We start from the raw sequence: 27,416 nt of genomic DNA, 5'->3' as shown, positions 1-27,416 counted from the left end.
TAATTGCAGTTCAACGGACCATCATGTGTCAGCATGCCCAGCTTACAAACAAGGCATGAAAGCAATAGGCTTTAGCCTCGAGGACGAAGGTGCGTCAAAATTGGACCATGAGGATTTCATGAGAGGAGTAATAGCGAAATTCGGCCCGAGGTGTTTCTTTTGCAACTTGGAAGGTCATTTTAAATCAGATTGTCCGCAATTGTGGGATGCAGTGGCAGACATCAAGCATCCAAGACATGAAGAAGCTTTGTCAGGAGTGAAAGCCAGCAAGGCTCGACTTTTGAGTGAAGCGGAGGCACGCAGAAAGGATAAACCTCAAGAGCTGGTGGCAAAGAAGATGCAAGCGGTAACAGAAGAAGCACGTGAACCGGAACCAGCAACTGTGGCCGATGACTTCAAAATCGATTATAGGGCAGCTGCGAGGGATGCTATAAATAGAGTACAGCAGGAACTAGTGACGAAAGAGATTAAACAAAAGGTGAAGCTCGAGCTGGAGAATGAGAAATTACAGGAGCAACTGAACGCCTTCGAAGCAACGGAAGTTGAAGAGGCAAAAGCACCAAGCAGCTTGAGCATGAAACTTAATGTTATCTCTGTTCAGAGGTTCGGTATGGCTCCGCAAGGAAGTAAAATACAGTCGATAATCTCGGTGGCTGGGCATCAGGTAATCAGAAATCTGAGTGAACCGTCTGAGTTTACTTTGATGCATTTGGACACATATGCAGACTATCTGAGGCAGATGGAGCCACGCACCGAGTCGAGGGCTGTGAGGGCACTACTAACGACGGGTGGCCCTCGCATGAAGAAACTTCATGGACGCTACCTAGAAGTCTATGGGCCGTATCAAGTGATGCTGAACGTGGATGGAATCAGTATCTACACCAGGACTTATGTAACAACAGATGATGACCAAATGGGGCAGATCTATTTGGGAGAAGAGGAACTCAAGGTCCGCAGGATAGGCCATGACGCCATGATGGAACAAGACGCAGTAGCAGTAGCGATTTTTAGAATGAGAAATTTAAATTCGTTAAGTGATAGTAAACAAGTTTGCTTAGTACCAAATCCAAATAGTCAGAGTTCGGTGATTTTAGGCCGGAGCTTCTCGGTAACGCGAAACGGACTGTGTGTCAGTGTGTTGTTGAACACACTGGACACCACGGTTTCAATCCAGCGTGGAAAGAAGCTTGGTTACGCATTGCCGATGAGGACCGACTATGAAGAGACACAAAACTTGAAGAAACATAAAGTGAAAGACTGTCCTTATCATGCCAATAAAGATAAAATTTTAAAGAGGATCAATGAATTAAAATCTATTCATAAATTGTTTTCAATGAAATCCGAAACGGACGACGGCTTATCAAGCTGCTCGAATTTTCCGGAACGCCCCTCGTCATATGAACTAGATTCTGACAAACCGGTTTTGCCAGAAATAGAACATTTAAAAGGGAAAATAGGTGAGGGAGATTTTGAAAAATTGCGGGACGTTTTATATCGGAACGCAGATGTATTTTCGAAACCTAAAGCGGACATTGGTTGCTGTAACTTCGTAGAATACGAAATTGAGCTGGAAGTAGGTGCCGTTCCGCACAGAGAGGGCGCGAGACGAATGACACCACACAAGTCGGAAGCGTGCCGAGCGGAAATACAAATGTTGCTTGAATACGACATGATAGAACCCTCGAAATCGCCATGGGCTTGCGGGGTAGTAATGGCGAAAAAGAAAGGGGGGCAGCTTAGATTTTGTTGCGACTTTCGTTACTTGAACGCGGTAACAATAAAAGATGCGTACCCGATACCGCGAATAGACGAGAGCCTATCTAAACTTGGTGATGCCAAGTTCTTCACCACATTGGACTTAGGTTCTGCCTTCTGGCAGGTCCCTCTGCGAAAGAAGGACAGAGAGAAATCCGGATTCGCGTGCGAATTGGGGTTGTACCAGTGGAAGAGGATGCCCTTCGGCTTGTGCAATGCAACAGCAACTTTTCAAAGGCTGATGGCTCAGGCTTTGACAGGAGTGACCAAAAAGTACGGGAATCTCTTAATGTGCTACGTGGATGACGTAGTCATAGCGACACCAACCCTGGAGGATCACATTGATCGACTCGATGAGGTCTTCGGATGTATGAAAAGAGCAGGCTTGAAATGCAAACCATCGAAATGTGAAATCCTTAGGGATTCGATCAAGTACCTGGGAAGAATGGTGGACAGGCATGGTGTGAGGCCAGATCCGGAAGCAGTAGAAGCAGTGTTGACATGGAAAGCTCCAAGAACGGACACACAGCTCATGAGCTTCCTAGGGTTTGCCAATTACTACCGAGAATTCATAAAAGGATACGCGGACAAGGTGTACCCGATGCAGAAGCTGATGCGCAACAAAGGGAAAAAGTTCGAATGGAACGATGAGGCACAGGTTGCTTTCGAGAACATAAAGCGGGAACTGTGCGAAGCGCCAGTGCTGGGCATGCCTACAGAAAAGGGCATGTATGTTCTCGACACAGACGCATCGGTGGTGGCCATCTCAGGAATCTTGCATCAAGAGCAAGAATGGAATGGAAGAACAGTTCTCCGTCCCATTGCATATGGTAGCAAAGTCTTGAGTGACACTGAGATGAAATATGGCGCACCAAAGGCAGAAATGTTTGCAGTAGTCACCTTCGTGGAAAAGTACCGTGCATACTTGGGGAGCGCTCCCTTCAAGTTACGCGTGGACAACAGAGCGTTATCCTGGTTGAAAACCTACTCGATGGATCAGAGTTATATTGGTAGATGGATAGTAAGACTGGATGGCTACCATATGATAATCGAACATAGGATGCGTGACAAACACCAGAATGCTGACAGCCTCAGCAAGAAAACTGAATTCTATCAAAGATTGGAACAGAAGCAGGCCAATCAGGCGGAAATAAAGGAGGGATTCTCGTTTCTGGATAAAGAAACTTATGAAGCGCTTCCCTTAACGAGATGGTTGGATAAATCAGGACATCCAATTCCAGGGCACCCTGAGTTACCTCATTTTAGCAGATTATACTCAATAACCGGCGTAGACTGGTTGATAGCCGCTAGCATAAATTTCAGCTCCACGACGGCCTTGAGATTTGCCGATTTGGAGGGACTGCCCTCCAACAACACAATGGGACCTGTGAATGCAAGACCGTTGCAAGATGTGAGATTGAACCATGATGAGAGGAATCGTGAAGAAAGACCAGGAAGAGTCCTGACGGCGAGAGCGCCGATTGGACAACACGTGAAGATATTTAGGCAACTGACGACACCACCTGGTCATGTGAAGGAGAGAGTGTACCCAAAACTAGTGAACCAAGATGGTGATGCCCAGAGATATGGCGGATTGACAGCGATAAAGAAAGATGAGACCATCTTCGCCGCCTACGACAAAGCAGAGATGAGAAAGGCCAAAATCATGGTAGTAGCGAATTCAGAGTTCGTGTACACCTCTAAGTCTTTGTTTTGGCCGGACGTCATAATGCTGGCCGCAGTTGACCTAGACCTATTGCAATCAGTGTCATTGGCTATAGGAGTACAAAGGCAGACAGAAATGAACCCGATAACGATTGTGTTTGCTGGCATCAATGACCATCTACACAGTAGAGGTTTTCTGAGCAGGCTCAGAGATCCTGCAACAGCAGAAAACGCAGTATGGCCAGCGATAAAAGACATCCTGGAGTCGATGGGTGAAGTGGTGGATGCGACGAAGGAGGGATCATTCAATAAAGTGACGTTGAGAGTAGTATTTGCGTTGTCTCCGGGATATGCACATCTCCCGGATCGACTGAAATTTGTGTATGCAATGGTGGCCTTACTTTCGGAAGGAAGATATGATGTGATCATATCAGCCCCGAATCGCATGATAGAAATGGAGAACCTGAGGCCACTTAAGGCTGAACTGCCTGCAGTATGGTCAGATATCTCAAACGCGATGAGAGGATTCAAGGACCACGCGCTACACATGTTAGTGTTGGACGAAGTGCTGGGGTTGGAACTGTCCAACTTCAGTCGGCAACTCAAACTGAAACCAGGAATAGATGACGACCATCGAGTGATCACGGCAATGTCCAACGACTTGTGGTTCCGAGCAATGGAAGTGGCGAGTGAAGACACGAGAAGAAAGAATTCACTGGAGACGAGAGCTCATCTGGAGGCGATGGTGCTGAGAACCAAGCCGGAAGCAAACCAGTGGCTACACCTGAATCCTAGAGTAGCGGCATTGGGTGCAGATGCTTTTCAGCAAGGCCCAGTAATGATCACTAAGATACACGCCTACTTGTTGAAGGAGGTGAACCTGGCGGAAAATGCCGGAGAAAAGACAGCTGAGTTCGTGAACAGAATGTGTCAGATTACTCTGGAAACCTTCTGGACCCAGGAAACGAAGGGACAGGAGGGATTTGAAAGGATAGACAGCATGCTAGAAGGGTTGGGAGCCGGATGGACCGCGTCCTTCTTGGCAAAAGTTTACCCGAAAGTCTCGCACTATTTGATAAAGGAATTCCTCCAAGCAGTAGTGAAAGTATCGATAGTGGAATTATTAGCCTTGTTCGTGACATTCGGAGCGGAGAGTTTCGTGAAAGGACCGGCGATACTGCTTACGGATGGAATACAGAACCTGCGACTAGATGGACTTCTGACATTGATCGCAATAACCCACGGAAACTTGGGAGGACTAATGAAACTGGCACGTTGTCCAGAGCAGATGAAAGAGAGAGTGAGGAACCTGGGTATGAAGAAATCCACGGACTCGTGGAACAAGATAAGAGACCTGAGACACACTCTTATCCAATATCTCTTGCAGCAAAATCGCTTTGGAACCGGAGAAGACGAGACAATTGATAGAGAGGAAGATGTTAGACGACATGTTGGAGGCATGCCGCTATTAACAGATCTGAGCTTGGCTATGAGGACCGATCCCTTGGCGCTGATCAGAGGAGTCACGGGGTTCGTGACAGTGATCTATGGACCAGCAGTCACCTTTGCGTTCCCTGACGTTAAAGTGGAAGCATATAGGAGGTCGGTGCTGCACCTGAACCTCATATCGGCAGTGGACGGTAGTACACTGAACTGGTGTGAGCAGCACACACTGCGGGAGCTCATGAGTGAAGATCTGTTGTTTGCGAAAATATCGGAGCCAGAGATGACAGTCATCAACTTTGACGATCACTTCCGTGACCGCATGGGAGAAGTAGAGAGAGGACATATCGAGGTGTTTCCAAAGCTTTGGAATCTGAGACCCTATGACAAAACGAATGGTAAAATAACCAGAGTGCCTCGTCTCACAGCAGCATATCACAAGGTGAGAGAAGAGACGAAAGACTGGGGCGATTACAAGAAGCTACCGGAAGCAATTCCTGAATTCCCTCTGATAAGAAGGATGTTGCTCGGAGCAGTCTCCGTAATACAAACTCCTAGGTTGAGAGCATTCGAAACCAATGAAAGGAGAGTAGGGAATTTCTCGGTGACGATGGATCCATACTTCGTAGGGAGAAATGCCGCCGTGTTACAGTACACACGATTTGCATACACGGATCAAGCGACGAGAAGGCGAATAAGCAACGCCGCGACTCCCAAGCCTGGAAGATTTGATGAGGAATGGAAGGGACTATGCTTAATTCCGATGAGAATGAGAGGCAGGACAGAATTGCCTGAAGCCTCATTAATCCTGACCAGTGTGAAAAAGGAGATGAAAGTTGGAGGAATATTGCAGACGAGAACCTTCCTAGCACCCTTCGGCTGCGAAGAAATCAAAGTGGTCCATGGAGAAGAGGAAGATAAATCGGCCGGTACATTGCTCATGCCGAGATTCCAGGAAGAAGCCGACAATGACGAACAAGGACCATCGAGATCGAATAAGGACAAGTCAGAAGGAGATGACGGACAGGGTGGAAGCCGTCAGACTGAAGAACCCATGCAACAAGATCAAGCTGGTGGGGAAGACGACAGGGCATCGACAGGAGGAACATCCAGCCTGGATTTCAATATCTTCAGTGATCTTGAGAATAATGCAGACACGTTGGAAACGACTGAGCCAGCGGATGAAGGCATCTCGACACTGGAGCCTCCGTCAGCCTTTGAGGAAATGAAACGGAATTTGCCGGAGAGCAGCTCTCCTGGCAATTCAAGAAATAACGACCAGAGAATCCTTATGGAATCACCGCGGAGGAGAAGAATAGAGGTCTCAGCCAGAGTACCTTTCTTAGGAACGCTGCCCGAAGAAGAATGGGAAGTACATCACCGAGACCACGAGAGTAGGACGGGATGTAAACTGGACAGAGTGGCGTTTATGGAAGAAATCTGGACCGTGATTCAGAGCTATGGGACCCAGTCCATCCTCAAAACAGGTCTCAATCAACCCTTGATGAGAGAAATACTTGACAAGCTTGATGAGTGTGAAGGGAGACTGAGTGAGTTATTGATCGACTCAGCCACTGATGAGAGTGAAGCGAATTCTCCCATCAAGATGAAACCGCAGGACGATGAAGGAGAGGTGGTGTACCTGTCAAGAACCAGGAGAGGGACGATGCGATCGAAAATGGTGATTGATAAAATCAATGCGATGAAGATGAAGTTAGGCAGCAGAGTGATGCCGAGGAGAATTGGGAAGGCGAAAGTGGATTCAGAAATATCGATGAAAGCTGGTAACTCAGCGAAAAGAAAACGAGTCGAGGAAGTCATGGATTTGGGGCAAGGTGATTATCAATTGTCTGGCACAGATAGAATATTATCCGATATAGCGATGGTGCCACCCATTCTCATGGCGGGGATAAAGTCAACCGGTTATAAATCCAAAAGGAGTGACCGCACTCTGACTGGAGCAACTTTAGAGATGGAAATACTAAGCCAATGTGGAGAGAGCAAAATGAGGGACTTCAAGCCATCTCCCATGAATCATGGAAAGGGAGGTGTCGCAGGACAACTAACACCAGTGGAATACAACCGACTGACAGTGTCGGAGACTGTGTCGATAGACGAACCCACTGGTGGATACATGGAGTTGTTGGAATACCGAAACTCGGCTAGAGGGTATGTAATAGCCCTGGAAGACGAAAAAGCCATGGAGGGTTATCTGGAGATGATGTTGCAAGGTACCACCCTCAAGCAGAAGGCGTATGGAACTTTGGCGTCGTCTGACATACGGGCGGAAACAATCGAGCAGTTAGTGAGCCTTCCATGGAAAGCAGTAGTATTGAGGTATTTCGAAGAAGAAATGAGGACTACGCCAAGAATACATGCTCTCGTGGCAGTACCTAACGTAAGGACAGAGTTACAACTCAGGTTCGCCTGGTGCATGATGGGACTGACTCGCGAAGAATATGATTCAGAAGAAAGAAAGAGATCAAAAGAAGAAAAGGTTTTCCTTATGACGAATCTGAGGGATCTGATAGTCCAGGAGGGAGCAGCAGTAGCGTGTGCGAAGCGGAGAGACGCTCTCTGTTTCATTCGATTCCTGATAGAGCAGATTTCAGTACCTGCATTAAACACTTGTGTTAAAATGTTGAGGGAAGGCGATGAGCGAACGAAAGCCTTGTTCTTGCTAGCAATGCTGGATATGCAGCAAAGTAAACCGATGAGGGTAAACATGAAAGAACCTGAACAATTGGAACCCATGAAAAAGATAGACGAGATCAGGAGATTCTCAAACAAGGAGTTGAGACTCACTAAAGAATCTATGGGAGCGATGCCGAAATCCAGTGAGTACTGTGGACCGATCAAGAAGAAGTCATATAGCTACGTATCCGGGATTATAGGGATAGCGTACAACCCTTTCCTGAGTGAAGACATACGCGATTGCTTCTTTGATTATGAGCAGGCGGTGTTACTAAGATTCTGGACGTCCAGAATTGTAACGACTAAGAGCGTTAACAGTATACAGGCCAAATTGGGACTGGTCTTGGAAGAAGAGGTGACTGCACCTTCAGTACCAAAATCCGACAAGAGAGTGGAGTTTGGGTTGGGATTCTCAGATGAATTACTGAGAACGAGCTTGATGGCAGTGTGGGAATTGATGAGGCCATCATGGTGTCCTAGTCCCAACGCTGACTCAATATTACGGGCGACACAAGACGTACAGAGGGAACTGAATGCAGACTGTAACCTGCGTGACCTCAACATCATATATAATGTGATGATAACAGCCTCTAAGAGCAACGGAGAAGATAAAGTGGAGTTGCCTGGCTGGGAACCAGAAGACTGGGTCAAACCTGGTAGCTGTCTGGCGGAAGTCTGTGGACTGGAGGGTCATGTTTGTGGAGGTCTAGACTGTGTGAAAACCCTGGAGAAACAACACAAGCAATTGACAGTATTGTTTGGAAATGTAGTGATGAAAGCAAGAACGGAGACGGAACTGATAGCAGATTGCCATGGAGGAACCGATGTGAATCTAGTGACTGCACTAGGATTCTACAGCATGTTTGGTTCTTTAGAGTCACTATTGAATCTAGAACAGAAACATGAGATGGTCACAGCCATCAGCGTAGAAGTATTCCCAGGAGTTCTGCAGACTGAACAGAAGTATATAGGAAAATGGAGGGAAGCAATCGAGACAGAAATGAACATCAGACACAGCGAAACTTATTGTAGACCATCAGGAGCACGATATTTGGTGGGTTCAACGTTGGCTCCAATGTGCAAGAGCAGGTATCCTGTATACTTCGTAGCTGTGGACGTGAAGAGTACAAGAACGATTGTGGATCAAGCCTTCTCAGTGAGATTGGCAAGAATGTCTGAAAAGTCTTACGAGTTACTATGTAAGATGTTCTCAGCAATTCCAGAGAGAACCAAAGAAGAGTTGGAGTCAATACTAGGAAAGAAGTTCATGGGATATGTGAGCGGGAACTTCAGTGACTTTGAGAAACAGAAACAGAGAGGATCAACTGTCACAGATTACAATGCAGTATATGAGAATGATGAAATCCACCGAGTGATGATGGAAGTGGAACCATTGCTGGAAGCTTCGGGAAAACGTAATTGGAGGAGCATCATGTTGACTCATGACGAGTTTCCTTGCCACTGTTTGCTGCAGACCTGGTGGTATCCCAAGCGTAGTAATCTGATGTTGATCTGGGACTCTGGAGAGCTGCTCTCCATGGGTTTACCAGATTCATCACAGCCCGTAACAATAGTGATAGTGGGAGTTATGATGGCGATACGATGGCTGGAAGCTCATGTGAGAGAGAATAATAGACAGGAGGCGCCGACGAGAGAACAATTGCGGAAATTAGATTGTCTAAAAGATTTAGATCTTTTTGAGACAATGTGCAAAGTTCTGAACATTCCGATGGAAGTGAAGAAGATATGGGCGAGAAAACGACTGATGCCATGGTTCAGAGCTAACATGACTGCGTGGTTGTACGAGTATGCGAAAAAGCATATGTCGAAACATGGCAGAGTGTACAGTGAATATCAGCTGGACATTGGGGCAGGAGCTTTCAAGCGAGCTTTCGTGACTCATCGGAATGCAGTGACCACCGCTGTGAAAAGAATTTCCAGGACGAGTGAGCGTAGTGGAAATGAGAAGGCAGAGATGCTGAAAGAAGATCTGGAGAGAAACGTGACGTTGTGTCTCCACAACAGCTTCTGTAGAAACAGAGAATCCAACGTGGATCCCCTACCTTGCTGTAAACAGAGGGTAGAAGAGCAGAAGGGTTGGAGGACGGCTTCCAACAGCGTCAGGATAGCCAACGACGTGCTACAAGACACGGAAACCGAAAGTGCGGAGTCAGCATCACAGGAGGAGGAAATGGAACATTGACGAATGGTCGAGAAAACAAGAGGCAACAAGAAAGAAAATTAGAAGAATTTAGAAGTTTTAGAACTTCTAAACGACGAAAAAAGAAGAGAACAAAGGAGTGATGAAGAAAAGTTAAAACTCAGAATTGTTTTATGTGTGTGAAAAACTCAAGTGAGAAACCAAGCAACCAAGTTGTAATTGAAAACTGAAACATTTAGTTGAGTTTTGAAATTGTTGCATTTATAAATTTGCATTTTGATTTTAGCGGAAGTGGCTTTAGAGACACTTATTATTTATTTAGAAAGGCTTAAGAGAAGAGTATATTTAAATATTCCAGCCTGCATGATTGTTTTTAATCACTTAGGAAGACTGATCACTTTGTGGTGACGTGGAAGGCTTGAGTAATCTCTTGAAGAGGGAGATTGTTTCATGGTTCTTTCTAACCACAAAGTTTCTTAGTTCTAATATTCAGGACAATGACAAGCAAGATTTCCGAAGGGAAGAAGCATAGTAGGATAATTTTAGCTTGTTGGTTGGCAGGACTGTCCTGCAAGCCAACACCTTTTAAATCTAAGAGAAAAAGTTTTAATCGGGACATTGACATTGGGAGTCAGAAAATATGTTTTATCTTAGGTTGTATCCTCAATGTGCAGATTAAAGAGAGAATTTGAAGGATATAATGATGTAGTATGATGCCATTTATATTCTGCAGTGAGTCGATGTGACGTGGATAAAAGTAATTTCGTGCATTTTGTAAATTCTGTTCGATGACACTGTAACCATTTTATGAACATTGCGCGATTCAATGAGGACATTGACCGGACTGTCCGGGGAGTATGTGACATTCGACCAGAATGTGAAAAATGCAATCTCTGCAGAATTCGGAATTTTAGCAGTAAGCCTTCCGGATTGGTGGTTTTTAAGAACTAAGAGCGTTATTGGAACTTTTAGCCGAACGGTGAGGGCTAGATAATTCTAGTATTTTAAATTTTCAAAAATTCGAATGATGACGTCACATTTCTGAGAAATGCTGAAACGACCATTTTAACAAAAAACGAGAGAGAAAACACAACAACATTAGTTGCGCTGACGATAACAACGACAATCGTGATTGAAAAACAGCAGCAGATTGCAGGAATAGCAGAGAACGTTCCGAGTTGCAACTATTGTGCTGCTACAATAGTTGCAAGGCCGTTGCGAACAACGGTGAAGGGTAAGAAACCAGCCTTCCGGATTAGGAGGAAATCAAGGTTAACGAGCTTGATTCAGTGGATTCAAGAATCCGAAAGGGTTTCGGAACTGAAACTTTTAGCCTGTTATATAAACTTTTAGCATCCTGTCATGTCCTGACTTGAATTTAATTGATATTTGGATTAGTTTTGACAAGGATGAGGTGCTAGGAGTTGGGGGGAAAGGGTTGATCCATCTTCGATGGAGATGATGATTTTTATCTACTGAACAAAAACAATAGTAATATAATAAGTAGTAGCCCTGTTTTTAGGAGTGACCTCGTGGTCTGGGGATACTGAGGCCCAGCCATGAGCTCACTATTTGCATGTAATTAAGTTAATTTGAGCGTTCTGGTCGAAGCCGGAGAACAGTAACGTTTTTGTCGACCCGATGTTAGAAAGACCACCGAAAAGTACTGGCTTGGTTAGAGACGGTGAAAAGCATGCAAAGCTCTGTTTAGACGTTAGCCAGTCGTCTTAAGACTTAGTTTTGTTATCCGTCGATATGTATCTTCCGGGCGAATGTTACACAACGTCGGTATCGAGACATTTTCTCAGAAGTTTAATTCTCGAGAAACAAGTTTTAAATTTATTAAATAGCAGTTTCCTTTTTGTCTCCTTTTGTACATCTAGAAAACCGGTTAGAATAAAATGGTTTCCTAACTTTATATGGTTTCCTAACTTTGTCACCTCATGTCCATCTAGAAAACCGTACATCTTTCCTAACTTTATATGGTTTCCTAACTTTGTCACCTCACGTACATCTAGAAAATCGGTTTGAATAAAATGATTTCCTAACTTTATAATTTTTTCAGAGATAATGGAATTTGAAGTAGAGAATGAAACAAGTTTTCAAAATTTATTACTTTCAAGATGTAAGTTCTGTATCCTTATACTTATTAATTTGTTTAATAGCAACCCTATATGTCAACTGGATTAACGTGTTTTAGTTGAATGTTTTCGACAAGTTCTGATTGAAAAAAATAAAGGTAAAGTAGCAGTAAAATCTTCATTATGATCGTTTTTGACTTGGTGTTAGAATTGGATTTGTTTAGATGTCAACTCAATGGAAAATGACTTTAACACAATTCAACAGATGTTTCAAAACTGGTAAGGTTCTATCTAAAAATGCTACCAAACAAGAAACTATTAAAAAGAAATACCCATGTTTGTCAACTCATGTTTGACAATGTTTGAGCATTGGCTTATGAGTTTCATGTTTTGCTAAAATTCGAAAGTTTTCAAAAAACAAGTTAATATTTTTTTTTGTTTTCTTGCGTTCCTTGACTCCTTTCCAACTGCCTGTTGGCTGTTTTTTTTGTCTTTTTGTTTTTCATGCAAAATCAGGTGCCACAAATAATCATTGGAATTGGTCGATTGATATCATATCAATCCCTTTGAGTCGTGATTCGAATGACTTTAAAAAAATTCAGCAATTCGTCGCAGTGTCGAGAAAACCCGGTTAGAAATTTTGGAGTTTTTGTCTAATTTCGAGCGAGAAGTAGTATGTGTGATGACGCTGTATCTGAATTCTTGTTGTTTGCTAAATTTCATAGTAATCAACCTAAGGTTATTTATTTGCAACCTTTGCTTTATATTAAATTCAATTTCAGTGACTATATTTGCCATTTTTGTGCTTGTGAAGACGCAGATGTGGTGCTTGAGTCAGGTCGGGACCTGTAAATTTTTGCTTTGGAAGTTTTCGGCTATGAAGGTCCAGCTATTTTTACCATTCAATAATACCATATCTAGGATTTTAATTGTGCAGGTAAATGAGGTCAAGATTTTAAATTTCCTCTTACGTTTAAATTTCCTCATCTTTCGTTGAAGGTTTATTTGTCTACGTTAGAAAGGACAAAATATGGGATTTCAGAAAATTTTGTAGCTCCAAAATTTTTGAGGACTATTTTTACGCGGCTGAACGGGCTTCTGCCCAAGTTTTGTTTTCTTAGTTTTCGCCCATAAAGTTTTGTCTTAATACTAAAATTTGACGCTGGCAGTCGTGTTTTTCATTATGTTTTCTATTTCCGACATTGAGCTGTTTAAGTTAAATATGGAAAGGGCTAGAAAACTTTTTTATTTCGGCAAGTGATTAAGTTCAGAAGAAAAATAGTTCATTTTGCCTCCGAAGTGCCCTGGGAATAAAAAAACAAGGTTTGGAAGTTAAAAGTTTTTTGACTCATCCCTGGGTTCAGTTAAAATTATGTTAATGTGTCAGCTTTTAAAAACATTGTTTTTAACATACCAGCATTGGTTGTATGACGTCAGTTTGAGTTTTTGTTTCAGCACTAAGAGCTTTCCGAAGAAAATCAGAACTTCGAAGATGTCAACTGAAAGCATTAGAAACATATCTGCTCTAACAGGTTCGAACTTCACAATTTCTAATTTAGCTCAAAAAGCAACGATCGGTTCTAATCCGTGTCTGAATGTTATTTTCATTTATCTCGAAGTTTTTCCCCTTTTAATTTAAGACAGCGATAATAAGCGCTATTAATGTTTACATTGAAATGATTTCGAGCGCAAGTACAACATATGGTAAAGGCTAAATGAGTAATGCAATGTCTTCATGTAGACAAGTTTTTTAAATGAAAAATTACTTTTTTAAGAGTAATAAACGTAGTTAGTACTCTTATATAGGTCTTGGTGATTTTTTTTCAGTAAAGTCTTAAGGTTTGTTCACGCTCAATTTTGATTTTTCGCGGTTTGACTTGTGATTTCTTTTTAAGTTCAGTTATTTCCATTGTTAAAAGGAAGGCAAACTCCACTATCGAACAGCAAAAGTGTAAAGTTCACGAAAAACGTGATCGACGTCTAATTTCGAAAAGAAATTAATTATCAGATTTCCCAGCGAAATAAAAGTTATACCTATTGATCCAGTTTTCTCAAATTGAGATTTATCAATAATTGTCAGTCATAATTTTGGGTTGCAAATCAAAGAGGTTTTAAGGGCATATATTCGTTATAATTTAAAAATTGACGTTTTCTTTATAAAACAAGTCACTATCCTTCTATTTTTGTGTGTTCATTGACTCTTTTCACACCGTCTGTTGGCTATGTTTTATTTTCTTCTTTTTTCCACTTAAAATCACGTAGGTACCACAAAGAATTTTTAGAATAGGTCGAGTTACATAGCATAGTAAAGCCTTCTGAGTCGTGATTACACTAGCAAGCTGATAGTGTATTTGTACGAACCTTGTTTTTTTTCGGATTTTCTTTATTTTTTTTTTAGTTCAGTTCATTTTTCTGTTAAAAGGAAGCCATATTCCACTATCAAACAGCGAAAGTGTTAAAGTCACGACAAGCACGATTGACTTCGAGTTTTGAAAGTTGAATTTAATTTTCAGATTTCCCAGCGAAATGAAAATTTACTTTTTGATCCACTTTTCTTAAAATGGGTCATTTTTAACAAAAAAATGTCCATCATAATTTCTTCTACATCTATTTTTTTCTTTGAAATTCAAAAGTTGAAAGTTTTTAAAAAAACAAGTCAGTTTTTTTTGTTTTTGTTAGTTTTCCAATTTCTGACATAGGGTGTGAGCTTTTGAAGTCAAGAATAGAAAGGATTAAAGTTGAAGATTTTTGAAAAAACAAGTCAGTTTTTTTTTGTTTTCCTTGCGTTCATTACTCTTTTCAATTTGTCAGTTGGCTATGTTCAAGATTGGATGCGTAAAGCCATGATTGGATGCGTAAAGTAAGGTGTCCAATCAGCATTTCAATGTAAACTAAATTAGTCGAGATGAAGTTAGAGTAATTAAAATATACATATTTCAGAATCGCGCCGGAGAACCCAAAATAGTACTATGAAGGTTGCAGATACTTGTGACATTGGGTTGCTGGATTTGTCACCTATTCCCTGTTCACAAGAAAACAATCCCAACCTTGAATGCCAAAATAAAGTTTTACAAGACGAGCCTAGACTTGAAGAAATAGAAGATGCCAGTGACATTAGCAGTGACTTAAGCATTCATACAGAAATTACGAATGCTACGAGCTGGCGACGACGCTCATGTGATAAATCAAGTAATAATATAAGCTCACAAATTGATGAATTTGCTAATGATGAAAAACAGACGCCTTTAGATGGAAAAGAAATCAACTTAGATGGTCCAGAACTTAACTCGACGCTTGTTAAAGTTAACTCTACCTTTATTGTTAGTAGTCAAGAAAATAAAAATCTAGGAAATAGGTCAAACAATGTCCTAGAACCTCCACGTCCTACCAACGAACATGAAATAATGGACGGATTATTTGATGGCAGAAACGAAAGCGAAAATGCATGTGACAATTTAGGAGTAATTGATGAAATTTTCAGTACCAAAGGAGCTAGTTGTTGCTCTCAGAGTCAAAATAGAGACGAAAATTGCGACTCTCCGGGTCTTTCTATGCTTTTATCGAGAACAAATTCTGATCCAGCTGAGGTTGGAACCGGAAACAATGAAGCTTCAACTGAAGAAAGCCAGAGCAGAGCTGGAAAACAAGATAGTATGGGTCCGTCGTTTCTTCTTGCAACCGGAGACTCGGATATCTGCAATACTAGCGACTCTTCATTAGAACCAACTGTTGTTCAAACAGACACTGAGGTGTGTGACAATATAAACGAATCAAGTGATCAGAGCAACCAAGTTCTCTTAAATCCGGTTGCATCTGAAGTTTCTCCTTCAAGAAGATCAAGCGTGTTGGCGCCCGTTGGCGTGACTTTTCTCCAAGAATCGGCAAAAACGAACAGTATAAAACAGGATCTAACCCAAGTTACAAAGATGGATTTTACCAGGAAGTCGTTAATTGATGGGAACATTTCGAAGTTGAGTCTTTATAACAGTTCAAAGAGCAAACAAGCCAGGAGCTCAGAAATGCGACAATCAAACGGCGACGTTTCTCATTTTCGGAGAAGTAGTAATTTTTTTCCTGTTAACAATTCGTCTATGCAGAATATTTCGGAAGTCGAAACAGATTTGTTCGTCGATTCTCTGACCCCATTTTCGACTGATATTTCGAAAGCCAGAAAAGAAAAGTCTGTGGATGTGCAAAATAATGAAAATGAGTCTCCAAGGCAGTCTCTGCGAATTAACAGTTGTAGTGTTGGGATATCTATCGATAACACGCTCACAGAAGTATCAGGTGTAAACCGAACCAGAGATATTTTGAGGCCAAGGTCAAAATCGAAATCAAGTTTTAGGTCTAGAAGCAACATCGGGCAACGAAATAGTTCATTATCTGAAACTAGAACAAGAAAATCAGGACTGCAAGCAAATGTCTCAATTCCTGAATCGAATGAAATTCAAACAAGAAAATCGAATGGTGAAGAAATTTCAGTGGGGCTATCCATTACAAAGTCTGCAAGGTCGCTATCGTCAGAAAATGCTAAAAGCCGAACTACAAATGGAGATCGAAACTCGGCGTTGTCACTTTTTGCACCCTCTTCCCTTTCTATCCGAGCGAATTCCGAAGCTTTTGATGCTGCAAACGTATTTGCAGATCAGCAGGTGGTCAATGAGTGCTCTAAGTCCGAGTCAATCGGTTTATTTGATGGAAATAACTCGAAACCTTCAGAAATCAGCAATTTCTTGGAAGAATTTTCTAGGTCCAATATCTTTGAAAACAGTATCCGGACTAATAAAAACGAAAGAGCCGTAGCCAGAAAGGGTTCAGTTGTGAGAAAGGTTTCGGAAGCAACTATTAAAGAAGCATCGGAGCTGCAGTTATCCGGTTTGAATGGAACCGAAGGCAGAGTATCGTTATCGTTTTCGCGGAATGATATTTCATCAAGCGAGGATGCGAGGCGTTCTGATTCGATACTCTCTGGTTTTGAGAGTTTGACTGAAGTTGTTGCTAAAGATAAACCAGCTGCCCAGCCAGAAAAATCCGAAGAATGTTCAGGTTCCTCAAATTTTTCTGACAAAAGTGTTTCAAATGATACGTTTATACGCAGAAATATAAACGATACTTTACGATCTAGGTCCAGTCATAGAGCGGAGAGAAGCTATTCAGGCTTAGTTGAAAATCATGGATCTGAAAATACCGCTTCGCCTGGAAAAACAGAATCTGGTGATACTCATGGTACCAGGAATTCATCGCGAAGTACGGCGTCATCTTCAAGGTCAAATGTCGCTTCAAGGTCAAGTGGGAGATCAAATTCAACACAATCTCAATTGAAGTCATTCTCTGAAATTGGTAAGGGGATCTCTCGCACGCCGTCAAATAAACTACAAAATGAAGAAAGTAGCTTGCACTTTTCTGATACAAATAAGAGCTCACTGGAAAGTTCTGTGTTTGGTTATAGCTCTGAACAGTCTGTGAAAAGTCGTGAAGATGAAAATGTTGAACAAACCTCTTCTAAAGAGTCGTTAAAAGAATCACAGGAGATCGAAAACATCGGGAGTCCAAATTTAGACAGCACCGAATACAGTCAGAATGTATCTCAGTCTACGAGATCTCGCAAACAGGTAATCGAACCAAGCTATACTTTGCCTTCGTTAGATTCAGGACTGGAGCAATCAAAAAGAGCCATAAAGTCTTCGTCTTTGTCAGACCAGCCAGATAAGTCGTCCTTAAAGAGAAAATCGAATCGCAGCGAAGAATCACTGGAACGAATATCTCAAAGAAAATCGAGAAGGTCAAAATCTTCTGAAAGTGGACAAGGTTACAGGGCTAGTGCTGTGTCCATTATATCTAAACGGAAAAACCTCACGAAGAAAGATCGAAGTTCTGCTATTTCTTTATTTGATGTTGATGCCGCTAATAAAACAGCAGAAAAAAGTCAATTTCTAAATGAACTCTCTAATAGCCGAGAGTTTGAATACAGTATCAGAGCTAATGGAAATGTAAGGGTTGCCAAAACTGCTAATGCTGTAACAAATAACATTTCTGTGGATTCGAAAAATACTTCGGAGATCCAGTTGTCAGATGTAAATGGAACCCGTGAACGGTTTTCTCGTCGAAACTCTTTTAAGGCTTTTGATTGTCATGTAAACCCATACGCTTTGATGGTATCAGACATGGAGAATGTAACTGAGAATAATCTGGCCAATGAAGCTGACATTTGTGAAATGCAACCCGATGAAAAAAGTCGATCGCAAACAACGAGCGTTCAAATGTTACAAAACTCGGCTGTTGAAGTTATGGCTGCAGGTAATGTCGACTCCGGATGTCAAAATGAAACTGCAACTGGATCTGACGGGAAGCCGATACGTTTCTCAGATTTGAGCGAAGAGAGCGCTGAAAGTGAAAGGAAAGAAATCAACGCAACGGCTGAAAAAATTATCCAAAGTGAAGATCCCACAGAAAAAAGTGATAAGGTGATTCGAGCGTTTATAGAAAAAGACGTTACGGGTGGATCAAATTGCGTCAATAAGGAAAATTTGTTTGTAGATCCATTTTGTTTTGACACCAATTCGGTTACAGCAGTTACAGTTTTGTCTCAGCAAAATTCGTCAAATAAAACACCGACTTCGATTCCACTGAGAAGCACTAAAAGAAGTAGACGAAGCGTCTCTTTTGCGGTTACTCCCGAGGAACAGCAGGATCCACAGACATCGGCAAATGAGGAACCCAAAGGTGTCAGTTGTCAAGTATCATTTCGAAAACCCACACCTCACAAGAGGTTGAGCAGAAAATCTGTTGGTTTGCAAACAACAGTTAGAAGAAGTATGTCCTTTATCAGACGCGAGGATTTTGATCGGCATGAAAACGTAGAAACACAAGTTGGGTCCAGCTTGTATTACCCCAGAAAAAGTGAAGTTACAACAATTTTTCGTTATCTCAGTTTTGGGAACCATACTGAAAGAAATCCGGGAGAACTTACCAATACAAACGAGAAAGAACAAACTACTTTACGCAGAGAAGAGAATATAAACAAAGAGTTACCGAGAATTCAAAGCGCGCCTGAAAAGACAGGTAATGAAAAAGCTTTTGGATTTGAAAACCAACAAAATCGATCCTTTTCTGATGGCAAATCATCAGCTTCTAAGAGTCAAGATTCAATTCGTTCAAGCAAAAGAGGCCTTGTTCCCAGAAAGTACCCTGGAGTTATAGCCTCTTTTGCGATAAAAAGCAACTCAAAGCTCATGGAAAAAAGTAAAAGAAAACGAGCACTATCCAAAGACAAAGAGCGTATTGAAGCGAAACGAGGCTGCACTGCCCAGGAACCTTTGCCGCCAAGTACGACAATAACAACAACCGAAACTTCTGATTTACTTTCTGTATCTAGAACAAATATAAATTCGACAAATTATCTAGCGGGTGACGAAAATACGCGAGGAATTGAGACAAAATCAAAGCAAATTCATGATAAAGCAACCAAACAAAATGCAACAAAAACAATAGCAAAAGGAATGAAAAGGACCAAAAAATACGATCGAAAGCTTGGACAAGATGGCAGTGCAATGGATCATGAGAATCACGGCAATATTGGCGATAATCATTGCGTGAATGATTTAGAGGATTATAGCAGATTTTTCGCCGAGCTCAGACAGAGATCTCCGGCTAAATGGCCGAATGGAAGTCCAGTTAATTCAACTAAAATAAATATTAACTCGGCGCCCGGAAAACAAGAAACCGATGAGCAGAAGCGAAGCAAGGGTGTTTACTACTCGTTCGTAAGAAATGGACAGAAATATCACGGTAAGTGCATGGTGATAGCGTCTTTTTTGTTCCGAATTATTCCGACTACTTCACGAAGGGAAGAAGAACTATGGCGTAGAGTGTGATTTTTTTTTGAAATATTGTGGCAAGCTGAAAAAAAGCCTGTAGGGAGTGAGCGTGGTATCTTATTAAAAAGTTGTTACAGTATCGAGAAGTGTTGGAATTTTTCGATTTTCAGACCAACTCGGCGAAACGGAACGTGTTGACTTTGAATTTGATGACAACCAATTCAGTTATAATTCAGTTTTGTACATAATTGACAGTCGATGAACGTAGTTCAGACTCTTAATTAGGTTGCGATAAGTTTTTTGTTCAGAAAAAAGTTTTGTTCACGCTAAATTTTGATTTTTCGCGGTTTGCCTTTTGATTTTTTTCATAACTTCAGTTCATTTCCTTTGTTGAAAGGAAGGCAAAAAACAGCGAAAGCGTAAAGGTCCCAAAAAACAAATTTTGATTTTAAATGACCGTTTTTGCTGGAATTTTTTCGCCATCTGAAATATGTTGGCGTTGAGGGAAATTTAATCTTCAAAATATTTTTGAGGATTAAAGAAAAACTACTGCAGATAGATTACGAGCAGTTTCGCGTTGAGGGAAATTTAAACTTCAAAATATTTTTGAGGATTAGAGAAAAACTGCAGATAGATTACGAGCAGACGGAATTTTCAAGGCTTTGCCTTGATACGAGCGGTATTGTTTTTTTTAAAATTTTTTACTTAACTTGGTGGTCGAAACGTTTTGTGCTACTTGCTCAGCAACTTGATATTCTTGTTGAACACTAATGATCGTAATGAAGACTCTTATTTAGGTCTTGGTGAGGTTTTTTTTTATCCAGGAAAAAGTCTTAAAATGCTCCAATAACTATGTTCAAAAATGCTCCAATAACAGATGTGCATTCATTCATATTAATGCATTTACGAATGCAATAAGGAGTATTTGCGCTTTTTGAGTTCAAATGAAATTCATGTTCTGAAAGTGACGTAAATAGCACTCTACAAAAACTGTGAAAATGGCGCAAAAACTACTTCTAGTTTCAAAAGTGGAATTTAATTTATAGATTTCTCAGCGGAATAAAAACTTTTGCTATAATCTAGTTTTCTCAAATTGGGTCAATTTTATCAGAAAAGTACCAGTCATAAGTTTTCATGAAATGCAAAGAGCTTTAAGGGCATATATTTTTTCTATAAAATTCGTAAATTGATGTTTTCTGTTTCCTTGCTTTCATTAATCTTTCCCAACTGTCAGTTGGCTATGTTATTCCACCATTACCCTTATTTACTGGTGATGTTGTTGTTGGTATAAGTGTATGAGCTACGAATTCGTTTATTGTATACTTCAAATTTAAAATAAAAACTAAGATCTAGAAGAACTAGTTGCATTATATTTTGCTCCCACTAAACTGATTAAAAGGCGAAGGTTTCTGTTTTTTAGATTAATTTTCCACGCTGGAAGTTTCAGCTTGATATGTCCCGCGAAAAAAAAGTTTTTCGTTTTTTCTTTTATATTTCAATTTATAGTGGTCTCAACACTTCGTGCTGCTTGTACAGAAATCGCCGTTCGTTTTTCTGTTCCGACCATTCTTGTAGGTATGGGAAAGAACTAGTTGCCTAGCGTAAGCTTCAATCGAGTGAGTTCGGGTAGAATGTATGTAATGACTGTTAGAGAATTTAGGCTATAGTGATTGCATTTATAAGTCGTAATGTCCCGAAGAGACGCAAGCCTGAATTCGATTTATTCAACAGATCTCCGACTTAGTTTCTGGACTAAGTGTGTTGAGTCGAGTCAATTGAAGTGAAAACCCGCCCGCGGGTGTGAAATTTAAGTTCTCTTCCCATTTTAGTACGCGACTGGCGTACCACCTGGTGTAGCTTGAGTAGAACGAAGGGGCCCAGAAAAGAGGAATTGGAAGAAGTTTGGAAGGAACTGATGAAGAGAAACAAGTTTGTTACCCTGTAAGTTTGTTACCCTGTTTCTTGCTCAGTACTTGAATAAACGCGAGAAACATTATTTTGACAAAGAAAAAGTTTTGAAATCTTTTCGGCTGTGATTTTGTTTTTAAAAAGCAGACAATGATGTTTTAATTTTAAAATGATTGTTTTTTAGCGGCGATGTTAAACCTGTTTTGAAAGATTTCAAGATGAAAATCGAGTTAGCGGTAAGTTTCCTCTCAGTTTTTTCTTCAAATAGGATTTTTAAGCTCTTTCAGCTATTATTAAACAATTCTATTGCTAATTAAACAATCCAGTGCCCTGTAGGAGCTCTATTAAAAATTATTGGGTCAATTACTAAGTCGGGCACTAAACACTATATTGAAGATCACATTAAATCGTGCCAAGCGATGCGTTTTTTTTCAGAAATACAGATTTTTTTTTAGAATTTTACTTTTGAATATAGTAACTGATTCAATTAAGAATTTTATTAAGAAAAAATATACGTTGTAATTTAGGTAATTATCTGTACAAAAATAGGATCCCGTATAGAACTTTTAGTGAACCATTAATTTCGGCGTTTTTTCGAAAACTATATTTTGAATAGAATGAATTATTTAAAATAATACGTTAGCGGAAGGGTCTACGGTGCGTCATTTATGGGAAGGGGGAGGGAGTTGTATGGTTGATCTGATTGTTCAAATATCCGTATTTGTTTGATAGGGATTGATAGATAACATAGTTTTAGTCTTGGAGGATAACACAAGTGTAGCAAAAGCTGCGGTAGTTAGGCTCCGATGCATTAACGCAGGGGGAAGACGATGTTTTCGTTTTTTTTTGGTATATTTGAGACGTAAAAAATATCTGATAGATGAAGAATTTCATATAGTTCCTAGTTGAAAATGCTTGCTGATTAGATTCAGGTTTATTTGTCTGCAATGGCTAACATGGGATGTAATGCTGATATGAGATCGAATTTTTTTCGTTCGCTCATTTTTTTTTACTGTTAACTGCTGGCTACAAAAATTGGTTTTTGTTTCAGGCACAAGATTGGAGCGCATTCATTAAAGAAATTGTTTATTGCAAAAAGGTTAGAAAATCAGTTCTTAGTTATTGAGTTGTTAATTTTTAAATTAGATAGAAAAAAAGAAGCTTTATGAACTAGACAGCTTCAGTAATTCATAATATTTCAAAGTCAAAATAATAAAAAGCAAACTCTTTCACTGTCACAGTTAAATGTTCTCAAAAAGATTTGCTTCTGTCTAATATACATATTTTCGATACTATCATTACCTAAATTATAGAGGGAAAACCTTTTCTCCAACTAAATTTAGCCCATGACATATGATATCAACTAATTTTAAGCAGAGGTCAATTATGAGGTAGTTGAAACCGATAGTTAGGGAAAACATACAAGCCGTTCAGCTCGTAACGGCGAACAGGTCGTCTGATATCATTTGATAACGAAATTCAGTTTTGCTGGATAATTGGAGCACGAATCATGATAATCCTCGAACCACGACCTCAAGACCTGTCGACTGAGAGACGGAGACTTTCAACCACTTCACCAGTGCTCCTTAAAGGAATTTAAGTAGGAAGATTACCTTAAAAACGAGCAATAGGTGCCCTAATAACTTAGCTCGGATTACCGAAGCAACGTAACATGTGCTTTCAATACTTCTCAGCTACAGAAACACTCTTTTAAATCAATAGTTTTTTACCTAGCCCTAACTCTATTTTGTTCCGACTTTCGAAGAATGTGACGGAATATTTGTGCTCGGGGTGGTATTTTTTCTCCAGACAATTTTTGACTTTTTAACTAGTCATTTTTGACGGATTTTTTAATGCCATTCAAAAGGTATTGTTGCTTTGAGCTCGAATTTAAAAAGATATTTTACCTGTGATCTATTTTTGTTAAGTTATGGTTGTGTAAAGATTGCCAATTTGGTGTCATCATGCGCGATATATTTCTATAGTTCGCGTTATGAACGCGTAAGCGGAGATTTCAAAAAATCGTTCCAAATTGAGTTGAGGCATGCTATTTGGTCTATTTAATACTTTGCTGTATGTAAACCTATCACGAATAGCGTGTGGTCGGATGAATTTCAGAAAAAAAATCACAAAAAAAACTTTAAAAATTTTTTTTTAAGGTTCATCCATTTTTGCAAAGAGAACACTATTCTATATACCTTAAAATGCAGTCGAAACATCAAGAAACACCTTGAAATGCAGTCGGAACATGGAACAAAAACCACTTGGTTATTTAGAGAGCTCGTGTAAGTGTTTATTACTATCATCATATCACTGCGTGTCCGGGTTATTAGCATGTTTTTTTTGTCGATTAGCATGGCCACGTAAACTTCAAGTTTAACGGCAAATGATTGAAATTTTCGATGTAATTAATGTTGCCTACTGAACACCTGATTTAAGCAAACTGGCATGTTAATGGGCCTGCTTCTGTTTCCCATGTTTTGTGCTTACTAATTTTGAATAAATCGTTTGTTCACGCTCATTTTGATTTTTCGTAATTTGACTTGCGATTTCTTTTTAAGTTCAATGCATTTCTATTGTTAGAAGGAAGGCAAACTGCTTCTGTTTCCTGCTTCTGTTTCCCATGTTTTGTGCTTACTAATTTTGAATAAATCGTTTGTTCACGCTCATTTTGATTTTTCGTAATTTGACTTGCGATTTCTTTTTAAGTTCAATGCATTTCTATTGTTAGAAGGAAGGCAAACTCCACTATCGAACAGCAAATTTGTAAAGGTCACGAAAAACGTGATCGACTTCTAATTTCGAAAATGGAAATTAATTATCAGATTTCCCAGTGAAATAAAAAGTATACCTATTGATCCAGTTTTCTCAAATTGGGTTAATTTTAGCCAAAAAGTGTCCATGATAAGTCCATTTTTTTTTCAGTTTCTTTTCGTTCATTTCTTTCTTCCAACTGGCAATTGGCTATGTTTATATTTTGCTCCAGGAAAAATTGTTTTCGAACTTCAAATAGTGATAAGTAAAACGTTTAAATTTTAAAATTTTTCTGCTTTAGAATACAATCAGTGAGAAGCCTGGAATTAAATGTGAGTTGCTTCCTGTATTTATATCATAATTATGTGGAGAATCGATTTGTCATTTCACAAATGTCAGTAATGTGAATATTCAAGATCAGTTTGTCCCTTATTTTGTGATATATTTTTTATCAATTTCACTTAATATTAACATTTATCTGAATATTTGTTTTGAAAAGTTAATGTGTCTTTTCTGTTTTACGGCCCAAAAACTAATCATTTTGCTAGTTTAAAAGTTGTTGAAATCTGATTGGTTGATTATCAGCGAAATTATATCAGCTGATTGGTTGATTATAAGCGAAAATATATCTAAGATGTTAATGAAAAGATAAGCTCATTTAACAGTCTAATAATTTTTGGCCGTATATAGAAAAGACCCAAGTTAATTCAGAAATTTAACAATTATTGTATTTTTAGTAAACATGCTGAAGTTTTCCAGTGGTGAATTCAAGGCGGAAGAGAAGAGGAAGTTGGATGATATTGACATCATCGGCTACGTGTGTAGTCACTGTGCCATAAATTATGGCCAAAAACGGTCGGTAGATTTTGTTGTTTTTGAGTTCAGCGTAGCGTTTTCTCTATCCTCCTTCGTACTACGGAAAAATTGCCTTTCACAAATTCGAACTTCGAAATATTATTCGAAACAACTGTACTAACTGAAATACAATCTGATATATCATCTCCAATCAGACTCGTTCAATAGTAAAATAAGAGTACTGTTTAATACTTGATAGGATTTAATGCACGGAACCAGGTTTGGTTTTAATTCGGCATACCATTTATGTAGTGTTGTCGCTGAAATGAGTGAAATTCAAAATAAAATTGATATAAAATGAAATAAATGTGTATTCCTTTTTATTTCATTTGTAAACTCTGTATGTAAACTTAAATAATTTGAAATAGACGACCATGTACGCTTAAATTATGTATTTTTCGAACGAATCTTAGCTGGGGAACGATTCCTGTCTGGCTTAAAGTATCAATGAAAGAAATGAAGAGTCTATTTTTTTCAACGGTGCCAAGTGCGGGAATGAAGTAAAAGAGCTTTAAGGTCAATTGTCAAAACTGAAAGTTGAAAAAGCTCATAAAATTGATTATTCTTTGTTTGTTTTTGAGCTTATTGGCACTTTTTCATCTGTCTTATAATGTTGAAAAAGTTAAATCTTTTTGCACTCAGAGAAGTTAAAAGACCGAATATTTGGTCTGATGACGTTCTCTCAGGCTGGAATTAGGAAATTATACAATAACACTCTTGTATAAGTCTGAAATTAGTTTATGGTTATTATTGTTTCAGTGATTTAGCCGTTAAAAATTTATGTCGGGATCTTGTGGACCAGCTGCATGTCCTTCTCGTCGAAACAGTAAGTAGTTTTTTTTTGTTTTAAGACTCTTTTTTCGATTCTGTTGGATTAGATTTAATTTCAGTGGTTTTAATTCTTGCTTTGATCGCATTTCAAATCAGGAGTGAAATTTACAGTTTTAGATTTTATCATTTCAACATTTTCCAGAGAAAGTTTACTGGTCGCTTGAAGTTTCACAAAAATCAATAGACAACCTAAGTAATTTTATTCGTGCTAACTGTTAGGCTGCTAATTTTTGCTTGCCTTTGTATTAAATAGTATCAAAAAACATGTTTTTTGAAATGAGTTTAAAAGGCGAAATGAATTCACGGCCACTAAAATGCTAAAAATACATGTTTGACTTCAGATAACTGTTATCACCGTCAGTATTTTATATAAATTTTAATATTATTTCAGAGACAGTCAAGAACAAAGAAAACCGGTAGACCGAAGAAACCAGCTGAGCAAAATCAGAGATGAGAAAACTTAGAGTATAATGAAATTAAACTCAATTAAATTTTATAGACTTGTGATTTGTTAGAATGGATTGTCTCGCGCCAAGTTCGGATGTTGTGTAAATTGCAGCTGCTATATTTTTCATTCGTGTTTTGGTTGTTGATTGTCGGTTGTGTTGAGTTGTTTTTGAACTAAATTCATTTTGTTCTCTTTCCATTGATTTTGGCATCAGGGGGTTCAAAATCTACAAACAGGAAATTGTTTTTTTTTCCACTTAGTTTTACGATACTTCAAAAAACAAGATTTTGATTTTGATACGATTACGTTTGGCGAGCCTTATTTAAAGTTGCATCTCCTAGTTGTTTTTGAAAATTCTGACTTGTTATACAAATACGACTGTTTTTCTAAAAATTGTTGAGAAGTTTGAACCCTGTTTATGTAGATTTTGTCGAATTTTGCTTTAGTTAATTTTGTTCCTCGACTTTTTGTCTTGTTCGTGAAATTTACAGTAGATATGCTTGATACTATACAAGAATTAACTAACACAAACAATTTTTTAACTGTTAAAGGTTTAATATTGGCGTAGAAGAATTGATGAAATGAAAAATATTGATCAATTTTCTTCCACGTGGGGTGCGGTTTTCATCAAGACTGCTTTGATATCATCCTCGATTCTAAGCTAAGACGTGATAATTTGAGGCTAATTTAGAACGCCTCTTGCATTCGAACCATAGTCCTGTCGAAACCTTCTATTAGGTTCTTTTTTGCTACTCCCAATTTTCAACGGTTCACTGCCGCAAATGAGATGTGGGGGGGAAGGGGGGTGGGGGCTGGGGGTGGTTGTGGTAGTAAGGGAGTAAGGGCGCGAGGAGCTTCAAACGAAAAGGCAATATGAGTTTTGCTGTTCAGTGTATCTTGAGATTTTGTAAAGTCAATGTTATCTACCTGAGAAAAGATAAACAAATTTTTCAAAAAAAAATGAAATTCATACCGCCTTCGAATAAAACCGACATCCGCCTCCG

At 39.5% G+C, this 27,416-nt stretch overlaps 1 protein-coding gene across 1 annotated transcript in view; it reads left to right on the top strand.

Moving 5' to 3' along the window:
* Positions 1-26,690, top strand: part of LOC134852197 (uncharacterized) — a 353,512-nt gene extending 326,822 nt beyond the window's left edge. Inside the window, exons 2-13 of the mRNA XM_063868509.1 lie at positions 11,782-11,843; positions 11,919-11,957; positions 12,024-12,078; positions 13,255-13,331; positions 14,740-19,587; positions 21,446-21,557; positions 21,709-21,760; positions 22,576-22,623; positions 24,580-24,610; positions 25,016-25,133; positions 25,893-25,959; positions 26,356-26,690. Of these exons, the coding sequence (XP_063724579.1) occupies positions 11,789-11,843; positions 11,919-11,957; positions 12,024-12,078; positions 13,255-13,331; positions 14,740-19,587; positions 21,446-21,557; positions 21,709-21,760; positions 22,576-22,623; positions 24,580-24,610; positions 25,016-25,133; positions 25,893-25,959; positions 26,356-26,418 (5,565 nt within the window). The 5' untranslated portion in view covers positions 11,782-11,788 and the 3' untranslated portion in view covers positions 26,419-26,690. The remainder of the gene's footprint in view (positions 1-11,781; positions 11,844-11,918; positions 11,958-12,023; positions 12,079-13,254; positions 13,332-14,739; positions 19,588-21,445; positions 21,558-21,708; positions 21,761-22,575; positions 22,624-24,579; positions 24,611-25,015; positions 25,134-25,892; positions 25,960-26,355) is intronic.
* The last annotated feature ends 726 nt before the right edge of the window (positions 26,691-27,416 follow it).

This window comes from Symsagittifera roscoffensis, chromosome 7 (genome assembly GCF_963678635.1).
Source record: "Symsagittifera roscoffensis chromosome 7, txSymRosc1.1, whole genome shotgun sequence".
NCBI lineage: Eukaryota > Metazoa > Xenacoelomorpha > Acoela > Convolutidae > Symsagittifera > Symsagittifera roscoffensis.
Note: the sequence above shows the minus strand (reverse complement) of the source record. Positions and strands in the feature narration are given on the sequence as shown.